The 15,159-nt window shown below is 40.8% G+C and overlaps 1 protein-coding gene across 1 annotated transcript in view; it reads right to left on the bottom strand.

Annotated features, from left to right (window-relative positions):
- Window positions 1–15,159, bottom strand: part of CHST9 (carbohydrate sulfotransferase 9) — a 219,259-nt gene that overhangs the window by 25,106 nt on the left and 178,994 nt on the right. Inside the window, exon 4 of the mRNA XM_081801461.1 lies at window positions 1,519–1,556. Within this exon, the coding sequence (XP_081657587.1) occupies window positions 1,519–1,556 (38 nt within the window). The remainder of the gene's footprint in view (window positions 1–1,518; window positions 1,557–15,159) is intronic.

The following is a 15,159-nucleotide window of genomic DNA, read 5'->3' as shown; positions in this document are numbered from 1 at the left end:
TTCATTTGGCAACAAATCAACGTGTCAGATTACAAGTAAATATTTGGTGTTCTATTTTGGGGTCCACATATTCTGTTAGTTTAGCCAAGGGTAAAAAGAAGGAAAATATAGGAAATGAAAATCTGCCCATAAGAGGTAGCCTCAATACAGGTCTTGGTCAATTGCTTTAACTTGTTAACTTAATAAAGAAAACAGGTCTCTTTATAAGAAAAAGTATTCCCTATGTGACTTAAATAAATAAAATGGTAGCAATAAACTTTACTGGTTAACTCTTGCTCCGCCGTACCAAACCACCTGAGCACATACAAATAGCTGAAAATACAGTGATCAAGAAATGAAGCTCAAAAAGCAAATAAACTATTTGAAGCAGCTAACTGATTTTGCCCTTGTGCAATGGCAGGAGTTTCAAGTATTAAGATAGCTGCAGCTATGAGTCAACATGTCCAATTATACACAAAAGCAAAATGGTACCTGATCAGCCTTAAATTTTGCCTATTGAACTTGCGTTACTTTCATTAGCCTACTGAGTTAACTATTTTTAGAGCTTGATGAGTTACAGGGCATCTGGCCCAGATTAGGTAAAGCTAGAACTTAACTGGGGTGGAATGACAATGAGGACTAGAATCGGAATTTATTTGGGAGGCATTAGAAGACTTTGGAAAAGGTACTCTTGACTGGTTTAAAAGTAGACTTACCACTCTTCTCGTTGGCAAGGGTGAGTTATAATTTATGCCAGAGGAGAACAATTAAAAACAAAGGACGTGGGGATTTGTGCTTGTGAGTGGAGGAGCTGAGCTCCCTGAGTCTGGTCGCGCTGGCAGCCTTTGGGGAAGGACAGCGGAATCACCTACAGAAAGAGGAGGTGGGGCGGGGCAAGACAGGGTTTGGTGAAGGCCTCCCTTGGTTTCATGGGTGGCTCTAATCAACTCCCTTCAACAGTGACACGGAGTGACTCCATCTACCAGCAAATAAAAATGAGTCTGTAACAAGACTGGGTAAGAAAACAGTGAAGTAGACAGGAAGACGCTGGCTAACCGCGCTGCATAGAAATCAAAGACCACAATGGAAAGCCAACTTGTATGTTTCTCCTGCAAGGGGTTCTGTTCTGAACTGTTTGGGAGGGAGTGACTTTCCGCTGGGCAAATTAAAACCTGGGAAGATCACTCAGGAGAGTCACCTTAGTTAAGGGAAAAATAGATACAAGTATCTTTTTGCAGCCATGATAGTATCAATGCAGAGGTCATGATATGTTCAGAGGAAGCTTGCAAATCAGAACTGACAGTGTCTTACTTCTCCACTGTTTCCTTGGGTGGGTGTGTGGAGGGAAGGAAGGAGATGGGGAGACAAAGAAAGTACATGTGATCATCCATGTCTGACCAGTGTACTTGTTCTCAGAACCAACAGCATGTATACTGTTCATACTTAATAATCAGCAAAACCTTTTTTTCCATATTTACAAATGCTTGACTATTAACATCTAATGCATAACTCTACAATTTATGAGAAGGGAAGAAATACCTGGTCGGTGATACGTTCCTGGATTTTTTCTCTAGTCACTGAAAGAGAAAGCAAAAATAAATGTGACATTAAAGGGTGAAAATGAATAAAATGCAGTACTGATCCTGCTCTGTTCTCACTCAAAATTCCAAAGCAGTCATGGGCTCTTTAAGCAAACCCTTGTATTACAATATGGACCTTTACAATCACTGCAATAATTGGGAGGGGGAAAAAAAGTCAAATCCTAAATAAACCACATGAGGCAAAGATGTTAGAGAATAGAATGGACAGCCGGTAAGGGGGTACCCCAAAAATGCATGAAACTTTGGCAGAGGAGTGGAGAGAAGAAAAGGACAGAATAAAAACTTGAACAATAGCCAGTCAAAGGTTTCCAGACAACGACAACCTGTTCAAGTACAACACTAACACCGAGCTCCGGGAACCTTGAGGACTAGACAAGGAGTTCTAATGTGACAGGTGGCAAAGTGCTACTTTTAAAACCTTTTCTCTGATAATAAAGACATCATTATGCTTTGTTCTTATGGTGCTGCAGAAATTCAAGTGAAAACCAACAGTTTTCTGAAAGGTATCTTGGTCCCGACAAAAAAAAAAAAAATCAGAGTAACGTATGAAAGGTAACAGGGATATATAAAGAATAAAGTCACTAAAATAGTAAAGCTTCGTGGTGAAAACAGCCTGAAAGTGATCAGTATTGTTTATGTATTAAATAGAAGGAAAAAATCCCTAGTAATAATAAATGATCAACAAACCAACAACCAAGGAAGAGGGGAAAGAAGAAATTTTGTGGCACTGCAGATATTATGGGCTTGTGAACATCTTGGTAGGATACATAGTTGATCAAACATGTCCTTTTAAAATTTTAAATAAGATAACTGTGCAGTCACTTGCATTTTTAGGAAATAATACAGACTGGTCCTGGGTACCCTTTACCCAGTTTTCCCTGATGGTAACATCTGGAAGATCAAAGCACAGAATCCCAACCAGGATGCTGACATTGACTCGGTCGGAATACGGAGCATTTCCATCACCGCAAGGATCCTTCCCGTTGTGCTTTTAGAACCACACCTATCTCCTCCCACCCCCTCTCTCCTCTTAACCTTGGGCAACCACTCATCTGTTCTCCATTTCTATCATTTTGCCATTTCAAGAATGTTACATAAATGGAATCCTCCATTTCATAACCTTTGAGGTCAGTTTTTCTCACTCAGCTGAGTTCTCCAGAGATTCGTCCATGTTGGCCTGTGTATTCCTGGGAGTTCATCCCTTTTCATTGCTGAGTAGTAGTCCATGGTAAGGACGTACCAACATGTGTTTAACCGTTTGCACACTGAAGGTCATCTGGGTAGTTTCTAGCTATTATGAATAAAGCATCTACCAACATTTGCGTACAGGCTTTTTTGTGAGTGCAAGTCTTTATTTCTCTGGGATAAATGCCCAGGAGTGCAACTGCTGGGTTGTATGATAGTTGCAGGTTTAGTTGTTTAACAAACTGCCAAACTGTTTTTTTTTTTTTTAAGACGTGTACTGAATAATTGATATTTACCAATCAATTAATCAACCAAAAATAAGTATATTTGAACATTTTACTAAGTGTTCAGTACCAGGCAAGGTGTTATATGAGATACAGTAGAAGTGTAAGGAGCATAGAAAATGGAATGACAGCGTTAAGAGTGGATTGTCATGCCACTGTTAAAAAATGCCAGGGGCTAATCTTGGAGTCTTCAGATAATAAAAAATCATTTTCTTCCTTTTTTAAATGGCATTGCCCAATGAGATTCTCTTGATATGTTTTAATAGTTAGATTTCTTTTGTCGGATTATATGCAGGATGTTTAAAGAAGAGGCAACATGATTTGTGGAAAAAGCTTGGCTTTTTGAATTAGATCACCAGTCTTGCCTAGAAGACGGAGAACATCCAGCAGAAGGAAGGTCATGTTTAAAGCCATGAGACAAAGGGGGAGCATAGTGGGTCCAAGGCATGGAAAGGAAGCCATGATGGCCAGAGTGGAGAAATAAGGGTGTGTGGTATAATATGAGGTGGGGCAGCAAGTAATGTAGACCACTTCTGGGAGAGTTATGATCGTTACAAGAGCAGTGGGAAGTCAGTTATTAAGGAAATTTAGGCCAGGGTGTGGGTTGGGACATTGGAATGGTGTGGTCAAATGTGCATTTTTAAAAGACCACTCAACGCTTGTTGCTAACTGCAGAATAGGCTAGAGGGGAGCCCGGGGTGGCAGCCACAGTACAAAGCCTTCCTTCTGCTTCCTTAGGAACCAAGGGAACTCTGAAGGAATTCCAGAGAAAAATGAGAGCCCAAACAATCAAACCATCATCATCTAATAATGCAGCAGCCCACTAGACTCTAACAAATGGAGCAGACAACAACCTGGTGTCTAATCACAGCCCTGCCATTTGCTAGATGTTTGATTTGGGGCCAGTTAACTAATCCCTGCATGTTTGGTCATCTATAACAAAGAGTTCACAATATTTCCTCCTCTCCAGATTTGGGAGGATTAGAATGAAGTAAGTAGGCATTTTGCAGGCAAAGGAGAAGCGAAGGGCATTCCAAGGAGTTGTGGCCGGAAGGAGAGTCTCAGAGGCAAGAAGAGGGTGTATTTGGATGAATCTCGAGATGTTCTAGTGGTTTATAGAGTGAGAGCATATCCCAGAGCAGGTGGGAAGTAGGGGGTATGGGAAGAAGGTAAGAGCTTTGGGGCATTGCTGGCTTGAGGTGAAGTTGAGAAGGGTTTTTCCGGCTGTGGGAAGCCAGTGGAGGTTTTTCAGCAGGGGGGGTGAGGTGACCAAAGCTGTGCTTGAGAAAGAGGACTTTGGTGATGGTGTGGAGGAGGGGGTGATGGTGAGCAGAAGATACGTGGCAGAGAGAGCAAAAAGCATGTCCAGTCCTCAGGCAGCAGGGATGAGGGTTTCAGCCCAGGAGGGAGAACAGAGATGGAGGGATGTGTGGAGCTGGTGGTCTTTCTGAGGTAAGTTCTGGAGACTGAGTGGATGTGGCAAGTACAGGAGCAGGGAGCGAAGGCAAGCCCTAGGTTTTCATCAAGGGGAACGTGTGGATACTGGTGTTACCAAGCAGACAGGGGGAAAAGGAACAGAATTTAAAGAGAAGTTATTAAGGGAGCCCTATGGGCTTGTCCCCATAATTAAAATGAAGATATCTATAGGTTATGAAAACTGACATGGCAATTATGGTAAATAGAATAGAATACAATAATGCCCCCCCCCAATGTCCATATCCTAATCTCTGGACCCTGTGCATATGGTACCTATATGCAAAGGGACTTTATAGACACGATTAAGTTAAAGGTCTTGAGAGAGGAAGATTATCCGGGATTATCTGAATGCGAACAGTGTCATCGCAAGGGTCCTTATAAGAGAGAAGTAGGAGAATCAAAGACAGAGGAAAGGGGATGTGACAATGGAAGCAGGGGTCAGAGGGATGCCGTGGCCTGAAGAGGCCTGAACCTGGAAGGTGGGCAGCCTCTAGACTTGGAAGAGAGAATGAAGCAGACTCTCCCCTCTAGCCTCCTGAAGGTATGCCGTCTTGCCGTACCTTTCTTCTAGTCTAGTGAAACCCCTTCTGACCTCCAGAACTGTAAGAGTAATACACTTGGGAGAGCCCTGGCTCCAGCTACAGGTAAGAAACCAAGACACAAATATCTTGGGATGACAAGACAGGCTGGATACAGGTTTCCTTGGCAAAGGGTCTGAGTGAGTCCAGGATTTGGATCATCTGTCCAAATGAGAAAGAGGCAGGTGACCATTGGTGGTAGAAGGGGCAGGAAACACTTCCATGTTTTGGACGGACTTAATTACCAGATGGGGTGCAGCTCAGATAACAAGGTAGGTGCCGTGCTGGGGGAGCGAGGGGTAAGGCAAGGGCTGATTCAGAAGATAACAGGGCAGGTTTCTAGTTGCTGAGGTCAGTTGCTTGAGGATCACAGGGACTCAGAAGCCAGACAGACCATTTCTGTGAGTTACAGTTATTTAAACATAAGAAAAATCATCTCCTCCCTTGAGCTATTAAAACTGTAATGAGTTAAAATATATAATTATATAATTATTTTGTGGCCCTAGTGGTTATGATTGCAGCTAATGATAGTCTTTTTTTTTTCCTCCTGCTTACGGATGGTCTTGGGCTGGTGCAGATGTACATGTTCCCTGGCCCATGCAAGAAAAAAAGGAGGGAATCCCACTTAAGGAAAACCTAAGTCATTCCCAAGTTTATTCAAATCGTATTTGAAAAAGAGGACTGGAATTTAGGGGATAAATTGTAACTGCATAAGCCTTTGCTAATAAAAGATTAAGAAGTATGTAGTTTAGCATCTTTTAATTATTTTTTCTAGCATCTTGAATATACAATGTTTGAAATCTCTGGTTGGATCAACATTATTTTGCTCAGAGGTTTGTGGACTTTGCATACTGATTCTTTCCTGTTTCCAAGTACATTTGCTTTTAGGCTATTTTTATTCACTTTAAAGGAATTTTAATAACTTTCTGTTGACAGCATGGACAGCTGGTCTTGAGAATTAAAGAAAATTCACTTGCTGACTGAGGAAGGAAGTGACATCAATGAGCTTCTAAAGTCAGCCCAGAGGGGGAAATTGGTTTGTGAGAGAGTGGCCTTTCATTGCACTATATTTATCGAGCGATGCCTTGAGATGCAAATTGCTGTATCAATCAAACCCATGGTGCCTACCTCCAACCAACTTCATGCAAACTGAAGGAACAATGCCCTGAAACACAAAGAGGAAGAAGGATGAGGGGTGCAGGAACCCAGGGGCTAAGTGAATTACGGGAGCTCATGATCCCCTCTCTCTGGTGGATACTTCCTTTCCTGTCAAGCCTCAGTTTTTTGTCTAGAAAATGAGTTTGATGCAATCTGTTGGTTGAAGTCAGTCTGTTTCTGTGACAGATGGTTACTAAGACCATGTCCCCATATATATAGTGTAGGCATGTTATCGCTCCACTTTGTCCCAAAGAGTGCTATCAATTGCTTTATATCCCCCACTGAGAGCTATCTGGAAAGAGGGATTGTTAGGTAGTCATATGTAGCTACTAACTTGACATCTTGATACTTTAAAAATTGGCATTCATTCATTGTTTATAACTCTACTGCAGAAAAATTCAGGCACCCAATCAAGACTTCAAATAACAACGACAATAGTAATAACAATTTTAGTGTCATAATAATGAATGACTTCATTCTTCATGACCACCAGAGAATTTCCCTCTGGAGCTACAACAATCCATTTTTCAAAGGTAAGTGTGGTGCAAGTGGATTGTGTGTGTGTGTGTGTGACGTGTCACGCATGTGTGTATACACGCACACCAGTGTGAGGCAAGCAGGAAAGTATCTAGATACATTTTATGGTACGAGCTGAAAAATTAGATTGCTATTATTTATTTCTTAGCTCACTTTAGAAAGTGACGTGGTTAGAGTGACAGTTCAATAATAAATAATTTGAGTTTGAGTTAACAATCTAGTATCAAAGTGAATTTAATTCAGCCTAAGAGATAGATGCATTAACCTTGGTTTCTTTTCCTTGTCTCAAAACATATTTGGGATATTCAATTAAATTTTCACATTTTATGAGTTAAATATGTAATTTGAACTACTCCAAAACAAATACTGGTTAAGTAAAGAATGAATGAGCTCTCAATAGCCACAGTCTTCAGGCCAAAGGGTTTCAGACTCTCCCCAAGTCTAGAGATACGTTGACTCTAGCAAAATTCATTCATTTGATCCTACAGCAATATTTTAATGAGCATCTATTCTGGACAATATGCTTGGTGTGCTAGAGGCACAGAATAAAGTAGAAGAAACAAGATGAGCACACAAAAAGGCAACCATGTGAAATCACGGAGCTGTAAGGGATTATTAGTAAATTGTATAAGTATGCAGATCAAAGGGTATTTAAATCTTGATACAGTAGAAATGGTGACCGATTAACTTCCAGACTTTTCTGGTCTTGGCTCTGTACAATAGTTAGCAAATAACTTTACTCCTCTAGTCTTTGTCTTTGGTGCATAATGACAGTGTTTCAAGGACAGAGGGTTTCTAAGTTTGTTTCTAGGTACTTAAGTTCTTTGGCTCTAAAAAGAATGAGGGAGATCGAAAATTTCCATAGGATTGCACCCCTCCACCAAAAAGAGAAGAGGTCATGTTTGGTGGGGGCACCTGGGGATGCCTCATGGAGGGATAGCATTTGATCTGGGTAGGACATTAGCAGAAGAAGATTGGAGGAGAAGCATTTTACCCAGAAGGAAAAGCATGAGCAAAGGTACAGAATCAGGAAGTGCACAGGGCATGTGCAGGGAGTCGTAAACAGTGGCGCTTGACTTCACTGGAGTCTGTATATTAGCAAGTAATAAGAGGGATCTTATTAAGGCAAAACCTGTAGCATAAACCAATGTCACGGAGGGCCCTAAACACTTATGGGGAGATTTTGACATTTGTTTGGTAAGGGAGCTCTAGAAGATTTTTGAGCCGGAAATTGATCAAAACTGTTTAAAGATGAATCTAACAGTGCTATGGATTGAGGAGGGGGGCTGCTGGTAAGAATGAAGGTGAATGTTACACACTGGGTAAGCAGAGCAGATGTAACAATTCAGATGGGGGGGCCTGATTCAGTGTGACAATGGAAAGAAAGGAATTAAAGATGGCCAAGATCTTTTGTGTGTATTTTTTTATTTTCAATTTTTTAATTCAAGTATAATTAACAAATAGTGTTATATTAGTTTCAGATCTATAATTATAATGATTCAGCAATTCTATACATGACTCAGTGCTCAAAGATGACCAAGATGTTAAGCTTAAGTTACTCGGTAGAAGACGTGCTTCATGCAAAAGTAGAAACAAGGAAATGGAGCCAGTTTAAAGCAGAAAATTTGGTGAGTAATGGTGGAGGTGGGATCATCAGCTCAGTTCAGCACTGGTTAGGTAAGACATCCTAGAGGAGGCAGCGAGTGAGCTCAGGAAAGAGGTCAGTATCAGGCAAACTTCTGCAGAGAGATGAAGCTTCAGGAGGCAAGACTTGTTTTAGAAGTAGAGAGAGGGAAAGAAACACCAACTTAGAACTTTGGGCAACAGTTGTATTTTATTTATATTTGAATGGTTTGATGCCTCCTCAGGTAACGGCATTCAAAGGTTACATCGTCTGCAGTGAATATGAAGAGACGCTATCTCTCTGCTAAACGAAGCTAAGCTAACATAAGGATTTACTATCAGGCACTAGCAGGTTAGAAGTCTGGCTTCAGAGCATATGTTCTCACTGGTCCTGGATCTGAGTCAAAGGCTATGAATTCTGACACCAGTCCAACGTGTTTTTTCTTTAATGCCAAATAGTTAACTTAGTTCTTCATGAATGCTGCCTGAGTATCCCACGAATTTAACTCAGTTTTGACACTCTCTACCTAGAAAGAGGATCAGGTCCCATAGACTAAGGGCTCAGCCCTACAGGACTACCCCCACCGTCCCCCACTTTAGATGCCAGTTGCTAGTCTAAGGGGGTCCTCTGTGCTTTTGACTGACCAGCTATAGATGGAAGTTGCCAACAACCCCCTTCTTGGGTTTGATTAATTTGCTGGAGAGGCTCACAGAACTAAGAAATATTGATTACTTACTGGATTACTGGCTTAATATAAAAGGATATAACTCAGGAATAATCCGATGGAAGATGCATAGGGCAAAGTATGTGGGAAGGGGGGCAAAGCCTCCATGCTCTCTGGGCAAGCCATTCTCCTTGGATCTGCACTGTTCTCCAACCCAGAATGTCTCTGAACTCTGTTCTTTCTTTCTTTTCTTTCTTTCTTTCTTTCTTTCTTTCTTTCTTTCTTTCTTTCTTTCTTTCTTTCTTTCTTTCTTTTCTTTCTTTCTTTTCTTTCTTTCTTTCTCTCTCTCTCTTTCTTTCTCTCTCTCTCTCTTTCTTCCTTCCTTCCTTTCTTTCTTTCTTCCTTCCTTCCTTCCTTCCTTCCTTCCTTCCTTCCTTCCTTTCTTTCTTTCTTTTATGGAGGCTGCTCTGCATAGCTAGGATTGACTAAATCACTGACCACTGGTGATTGCACTTCAAGAAGAGTTTTTCTTTCAAATTCAAACAGGATTTTAGGTCAAATAAGATTTTTTAAAAAGAGCAACACTAAACTGGAACACTGAACTGAGCTGGTTAATTCGTAGCTAACTTGTAGAGTGCTAGAAACTTCCGACAGTACATATGGATCTTCTTTCAATTACCTCTTTTCCATACATCAACACTTACTCACTTAAGGCCAGAACCAGCTGAAAGGATAGTTAATGTGCTGTAACTGTTAGTCAATCTCACAGTTCTTGTACAGGAGGTAAACATACCTCCAGAGAGTTTGGATAGTGTAGGTCACAGTTCCTGTGGAGAGAAAAGGGGAAGGCTATGGTTTTTTCAGTGGTCCTTCTATAGGACCCGGGCTCACGCTGTGGCATGCAGTGGGTCTGTGGTTCAGGCAACAAAGACCAGGTGTAAACGGGCAGCTTTTAGGTGGTTCCATATGGCCCCATTTTCCCAGTATTAACCTACAAGATCTTATCTTGTACAATACCAACCAGAGAGGACACACACATGATTTTTATACTTTTATTTCATTTCCTTTACTTTTGGTATATTTTTTAGCAATTTGGGGAATGTTGCCATTTGTTAGTTTGTTTTACATTTCAGAGTTCCTAAGTATCTTCTAATCACCCCTCCTAGCCCAGGGGTGTGGGTAAAGAGTGAGGGGTTGAGGATGGGGAGGATGGTAGGAGAGCATAGGGAGGTGTCATAAGTCAATTCTGGGGTGGGAACCTTTTTTTGATACCCACGAAATGGTAGAAATCACAAGGCTGAACATGTTGAGCTATGTTCACCATGGTTGTACCCTAGTGAATTCTTCTTTCATTAGAGATTCACTTATTTTACGTCATTAAAATTAATTAGGGGGAAATTATTTAATATTCATTTTAATCAAAATTGATCCCTAGCTTCTTGCTTTTTGTAAGAAAAGATTTTGGGGTTTTAAAGCTCACCATTTTTTTTACTTAGCAGGAAAACATGTTGATTATTTTGTTTCTCAATGGTAACAGAACAATTTTCTTTGGTTATTTTTCTCCCTTTTGGAAAATATAATAATTTGAACAAGGCACTTACACTCATGAATCTCTGAACCATTTCATACATGAATTTTTATATGATTTTTTTATTTTAAAATCTCTCATTCTTTTTTTTCCTTGAAAGAACGGAGAACATAAACCTTTAGAGTTTTATGGTAAGGCAAATAATAGCAATTCTGCTAGAGTGCCATAGTGAGTGCTTACATCAATATAATTCTTACATTTAAAACACCAAATAGTATAAATAAGAACTTAAGATGAGAGGAGATAAATTCCATCATTCTCTGTTAACCAAGTTAAGGTCAATGATATTTTGGTAATTTGAATCACCAATCACAGTCTTATATAACTAGAAGATCCCTTCTTCTTGACTTCGATGAAATTCAGTACATGTAGAGATTTTCTTTCTTGTCTGTGAGGGAATACTTGCTATGCAAAAACTGGTTATAATAGCATGGTGCTGGTTCTGAAATAACTGGATACGTTATGTTTCTTCTGTAACAACACTGACCTTGGGTGGGGTCTGTTTCCGAAAGCAGCCTGTGAATACTCGTCATTTTAAATTGCTACCTAAGATTTCTTCCACACACACCAGAGCATTTCTGAAGTCTAGATCAGTTGTAAGGATTAGCTATTCAGCAATGATCACAGAAAGTTAATTCAAAGCCCTTGACTGTAAGCAAGGCAGAAATTTGAAATCCGTAAAAATCTCATCAGGGTCATCATGTTGAGATGATTTTCAGAAGGACTGGGGTAGAGGCAGAGGACAAGCGAGGACACTATTTCAGGGCCCTTGGGGAGAGGTGAGGAGGCGAGGAGATCCTGAGGGCAGGCAAGTGGTGTTGGGATGTAGAGGAGGGACCCATTCCTGAAATGTGCAGCAGGTAAAGGCAACTGCTTGATGGATTAGTGAAAGGGAGAAATCAGGACCATTAGCAGGTTCCAAGTTTGGGGTCTCCTTGGATGGTGGTGCCATCCCAGGGGTAGTTTTAGAGGGTAAGATAATGAGTTCTGGTTCCTACATGGTTTCAGTGCCTGTGGGACATCTAGGGATGAGACGTCTAGAATGAGAAGAAACGGGGCTTGGTGTGTATAAGAAATGTAACAAGGGAGCAGTATCAAGGGCATTAACAAGTCGGGAGGGATCCACTCTTACTTTGCTGACACTAGAAGCACAATGACAACCGCTTAGGAGAATTTGTCAACATCTAACAAAATGCCTTAACAAGTTGCCCCTCGAGTCAACCTTTTGACTCCTACTTCTAGATCTGCCCTTGAAGATACACTCGTGCAGTATAAAAAGTATATGCACATGGTTGTTCAAGACAGCATTACAAGGAATAGCAAAAGACAACAAACAACCCATTAGAAACAACTATAAGTACATCCACACAAGAGAGAACTATTTATTTATAAAAACACACTACAGAAGATCTCTCTGAGATAAGAACACGAATATATCTATATGGTTCTATTTGCAAAAGAAATGTAGAGCGAACAAACCAGCTACTGAAAATACTTCCTTATGGGGAAGGTTGTTGGGTGGGCACGGTGGAAGAGAATATGTTTGGGAATCAGACCTCTCTGAAAAGACATTTTAATAGAGTCGTGACCTCTGAACCATGTAAATACTTCACATATTCAAAATACGGCGCCACCAGTCTACCTCTCCACACAGCGTGCTTTCTGCTGCTTCATGTTGCCTCCCTTCAAGTATTCGACAGACTCTCATCTTACCAGTACTTTACTCAAAGCCCGACTCCTCTGCTACTTCCTGGGACACCACAGACTCTGGATCTACTATTACATCTTGTCTTCCTCTGGATGCACACTTTTAGTTAAGCCTGGCATTACCTCCGAGCTTCTAGAAGTCTGCAGCCTGTTAAGTCATTACCAGGACTAGTCATAAAAGCCAATGTTGGTGCTTATTCCTGAGCCCTTGGGTCTATTTTGGAGAACTCGGAGAATGAAAAGATTAGCTGCCTTCAAGCTCCCCCAGCTGTTCAAATGGAATAACTTCACAGAGCCCTAGGGTGTCGGGCGGCACAGATTCAAGCTTGTATTTTTAAAGAGCATTAAAAAAATAAGTGAAACAACTCTTTATGTGTCTCTTCAAATGTATATACTTATTGAAACTTAAAGACTATTCTGTAATAGTAGGATGTAGTGATTAAGAGCGCAGACCTGGGTGTCAGACGTACATGAGATCCGAGATACATGACCCCCAACTCTTCTGTTCACCAGCTGTGTGATCTTGGACAATTTACTTAGCACCTCTAAACCTTGTTTCTAAACTTCGTTTCTCTAAAGTGGGGATTATCAGAACAATACCTACCTCATGAGGTTTTCATGAGGAATGAATGACATAATGCATGTATCATAATTAGCACAATGCCTGGCACATAATAGGTGCTCAGTAAATGTAGCCAGTATCTCGTATCACAGTTACAAGAAGGATAGTAGAAATGATTATACAACCCAAGCATTTATAGCCAGGGCAGCCAAATCCTGGTATTGTAAGAAGAAAATTTTAGATAAATTTAGAGAGAAACTGTAAACGTCATTTAACGTAAGAATATTGAAGCAGAACAGAGATCTTGATGTAGCTAACACAAATTTGATAACATTTACTAGAGTTCTCAAGTTTTATAAACATTGGAGAAGAGAGAAAGACAAATACTGTATGATCTTACTTCTGTGTGGAATCTAAAAAAAAAAAAAAAGAAAAGAAACAAAAATCATAGCATAAAAGATCAGACACATGGTTACCTGAAGCAGAGGATGCTGTGGCTGGGGCAGAGGGATTGGAGAAAGGTGGTCAGTCAAAAGATACAAACTGTCAGTTATAAGATAAACAAGTACTATGATGTAATGTGCAATCTGATGACTACAGCTAACACTGCTGTATGATATACAGGAAAGTTGTTGACAGAGTAAATCCTGAGTTCTCATCACAGAAGAAACATTGTTTTCTTCTTTCTTTTGTTTTTGTTGTATCTATTATGGGACGATGGATGCTAGCTGAACCTATGGTGATAATCATTTCACAATATATGTAAATCAAGCCATCATGCTGTACTTTAACTTATACAGTGATATGCATCAATTATTTCATAATATAAGCAGAAAAAATTGGAGAACAAATCTAAATCCATATCATGTCATTTATTCCCTTGCACTCATTTAACTTAGCCACTAAGAAATTAGTGCAAAAATTTACAGATTTACTTAGAGGCAGCTCTTACTTTGTATGTTTCAGTTAACTGCCTTCCTAAGATACTGGTTATACAGAGTGTACTTTCGTTCTCAACCGCCCATCTGGTTCCTGGACCGGTGCCTAGAAAGGCCTGGCTGCCTCTGTTTTGGTCTGTTTGCACCTGTCCTGGACAGGGGGCTGGGAGGGCTTTGTAGTTAGCACCTCAGCAAAGGGCAATCATGTATTCATGGGAGTGTGGGCAGGGAAAGAAGGCATTTTTTTTTTTTTTTACCTCCAGAAACAAATATGATCATTTCAAACTCCAAATTTCTTTTTCCCATTTAGTGCACAGCACTTACATGTGTTTTCTTTTTCTTGATGCATAAGCGAGAAAAATCGAAACTAAGGTCACAGTAATGACAATCTAATGTTCCTTATGGCCGAGCTACTCAGGACTCAACCCCCCCATCCCCCCAACCCCCAGTTCCCAGGTCTCCAGGCCCTTCATCCTCCCACCTCTGGCAGCCTTGTCGCTTGCCACACAAATGTACGTGCGTTCCATGCTAGCAACACCATTTTCTATGTGCGTGGTGATGTGGGAAAAGGATGGAAACCCTGTGTGGGAGAAGAAGCAGGTTTGAGTGCTGCCCTTTTAGAAAGGGGCCAAAGGTAAGGTGCAGGGCTGAGCCTGTGTTTCACAGTATTGCACACAGGGAGCACGAGGAGATCCCACACACAAATGTGCAGGGCACGAAGTGATATGGGAGGTCTTTTTGCCTAGTGGTCAGTCAGGAAGGCGGGTGTGTTCATCTAGAAAATAAGAGGTACACGTCCTTCTTCATGTTCTGAAGCGACATCTGCTGCTTCCCTTTATTGCTTGTTGTCCAAAGTCAACACCTGCTTGAGAAGCTTTTTATTTATTTATTTATTTATTTTTTATTATTATGTTAATCACCATACATTACATCATTAGTTTTTGATGTAGTGTTCCATGATTCATTGTTTGCATGTAACATCCAGTGCTCCATGCAGAACGTGCCCTCTTTAATACCCATCACCAAGCTAACCCATCCTCCCACCCCCCTTCCCTCTAGAACCCTCAGTTTGTTTTTCAGAGTCCATCGTCTTTCAGGGTTCGTCTCCCCCTCCGATTTCCCCCCTTCATTCTTCCCCTCCTGCTATCTTCTCCTTCTTCTTTTTTTTTTTAACATATAATGTATTATTTGTTTCAGAGGTACAGATCTGTGATTCAACAGTCTTACACAATTCACAGCGCTCACCATAGCACATACCCTCCCCAATGTCTGTCCCCC

This window comes from Leptonychotes weddellii, chromosome 13 (assembly GCF_054177405.1).
Source record: "Leptonychotes weddellii isolate Sample4059 chromosome 13, ASM5417740v2, whole genome shotgun sequence".
Lineage (NCBI taxonomy): Eukaryota > Metazoa > Chordata > Mammalia > Carnivora > Phocidae > Leptonychotes > Leptonychotes weddellii.
Note: the sequence above shows the minus strand (reverse complement) of the source record. Positions and strands in the feature narration are given on the sequence as shown.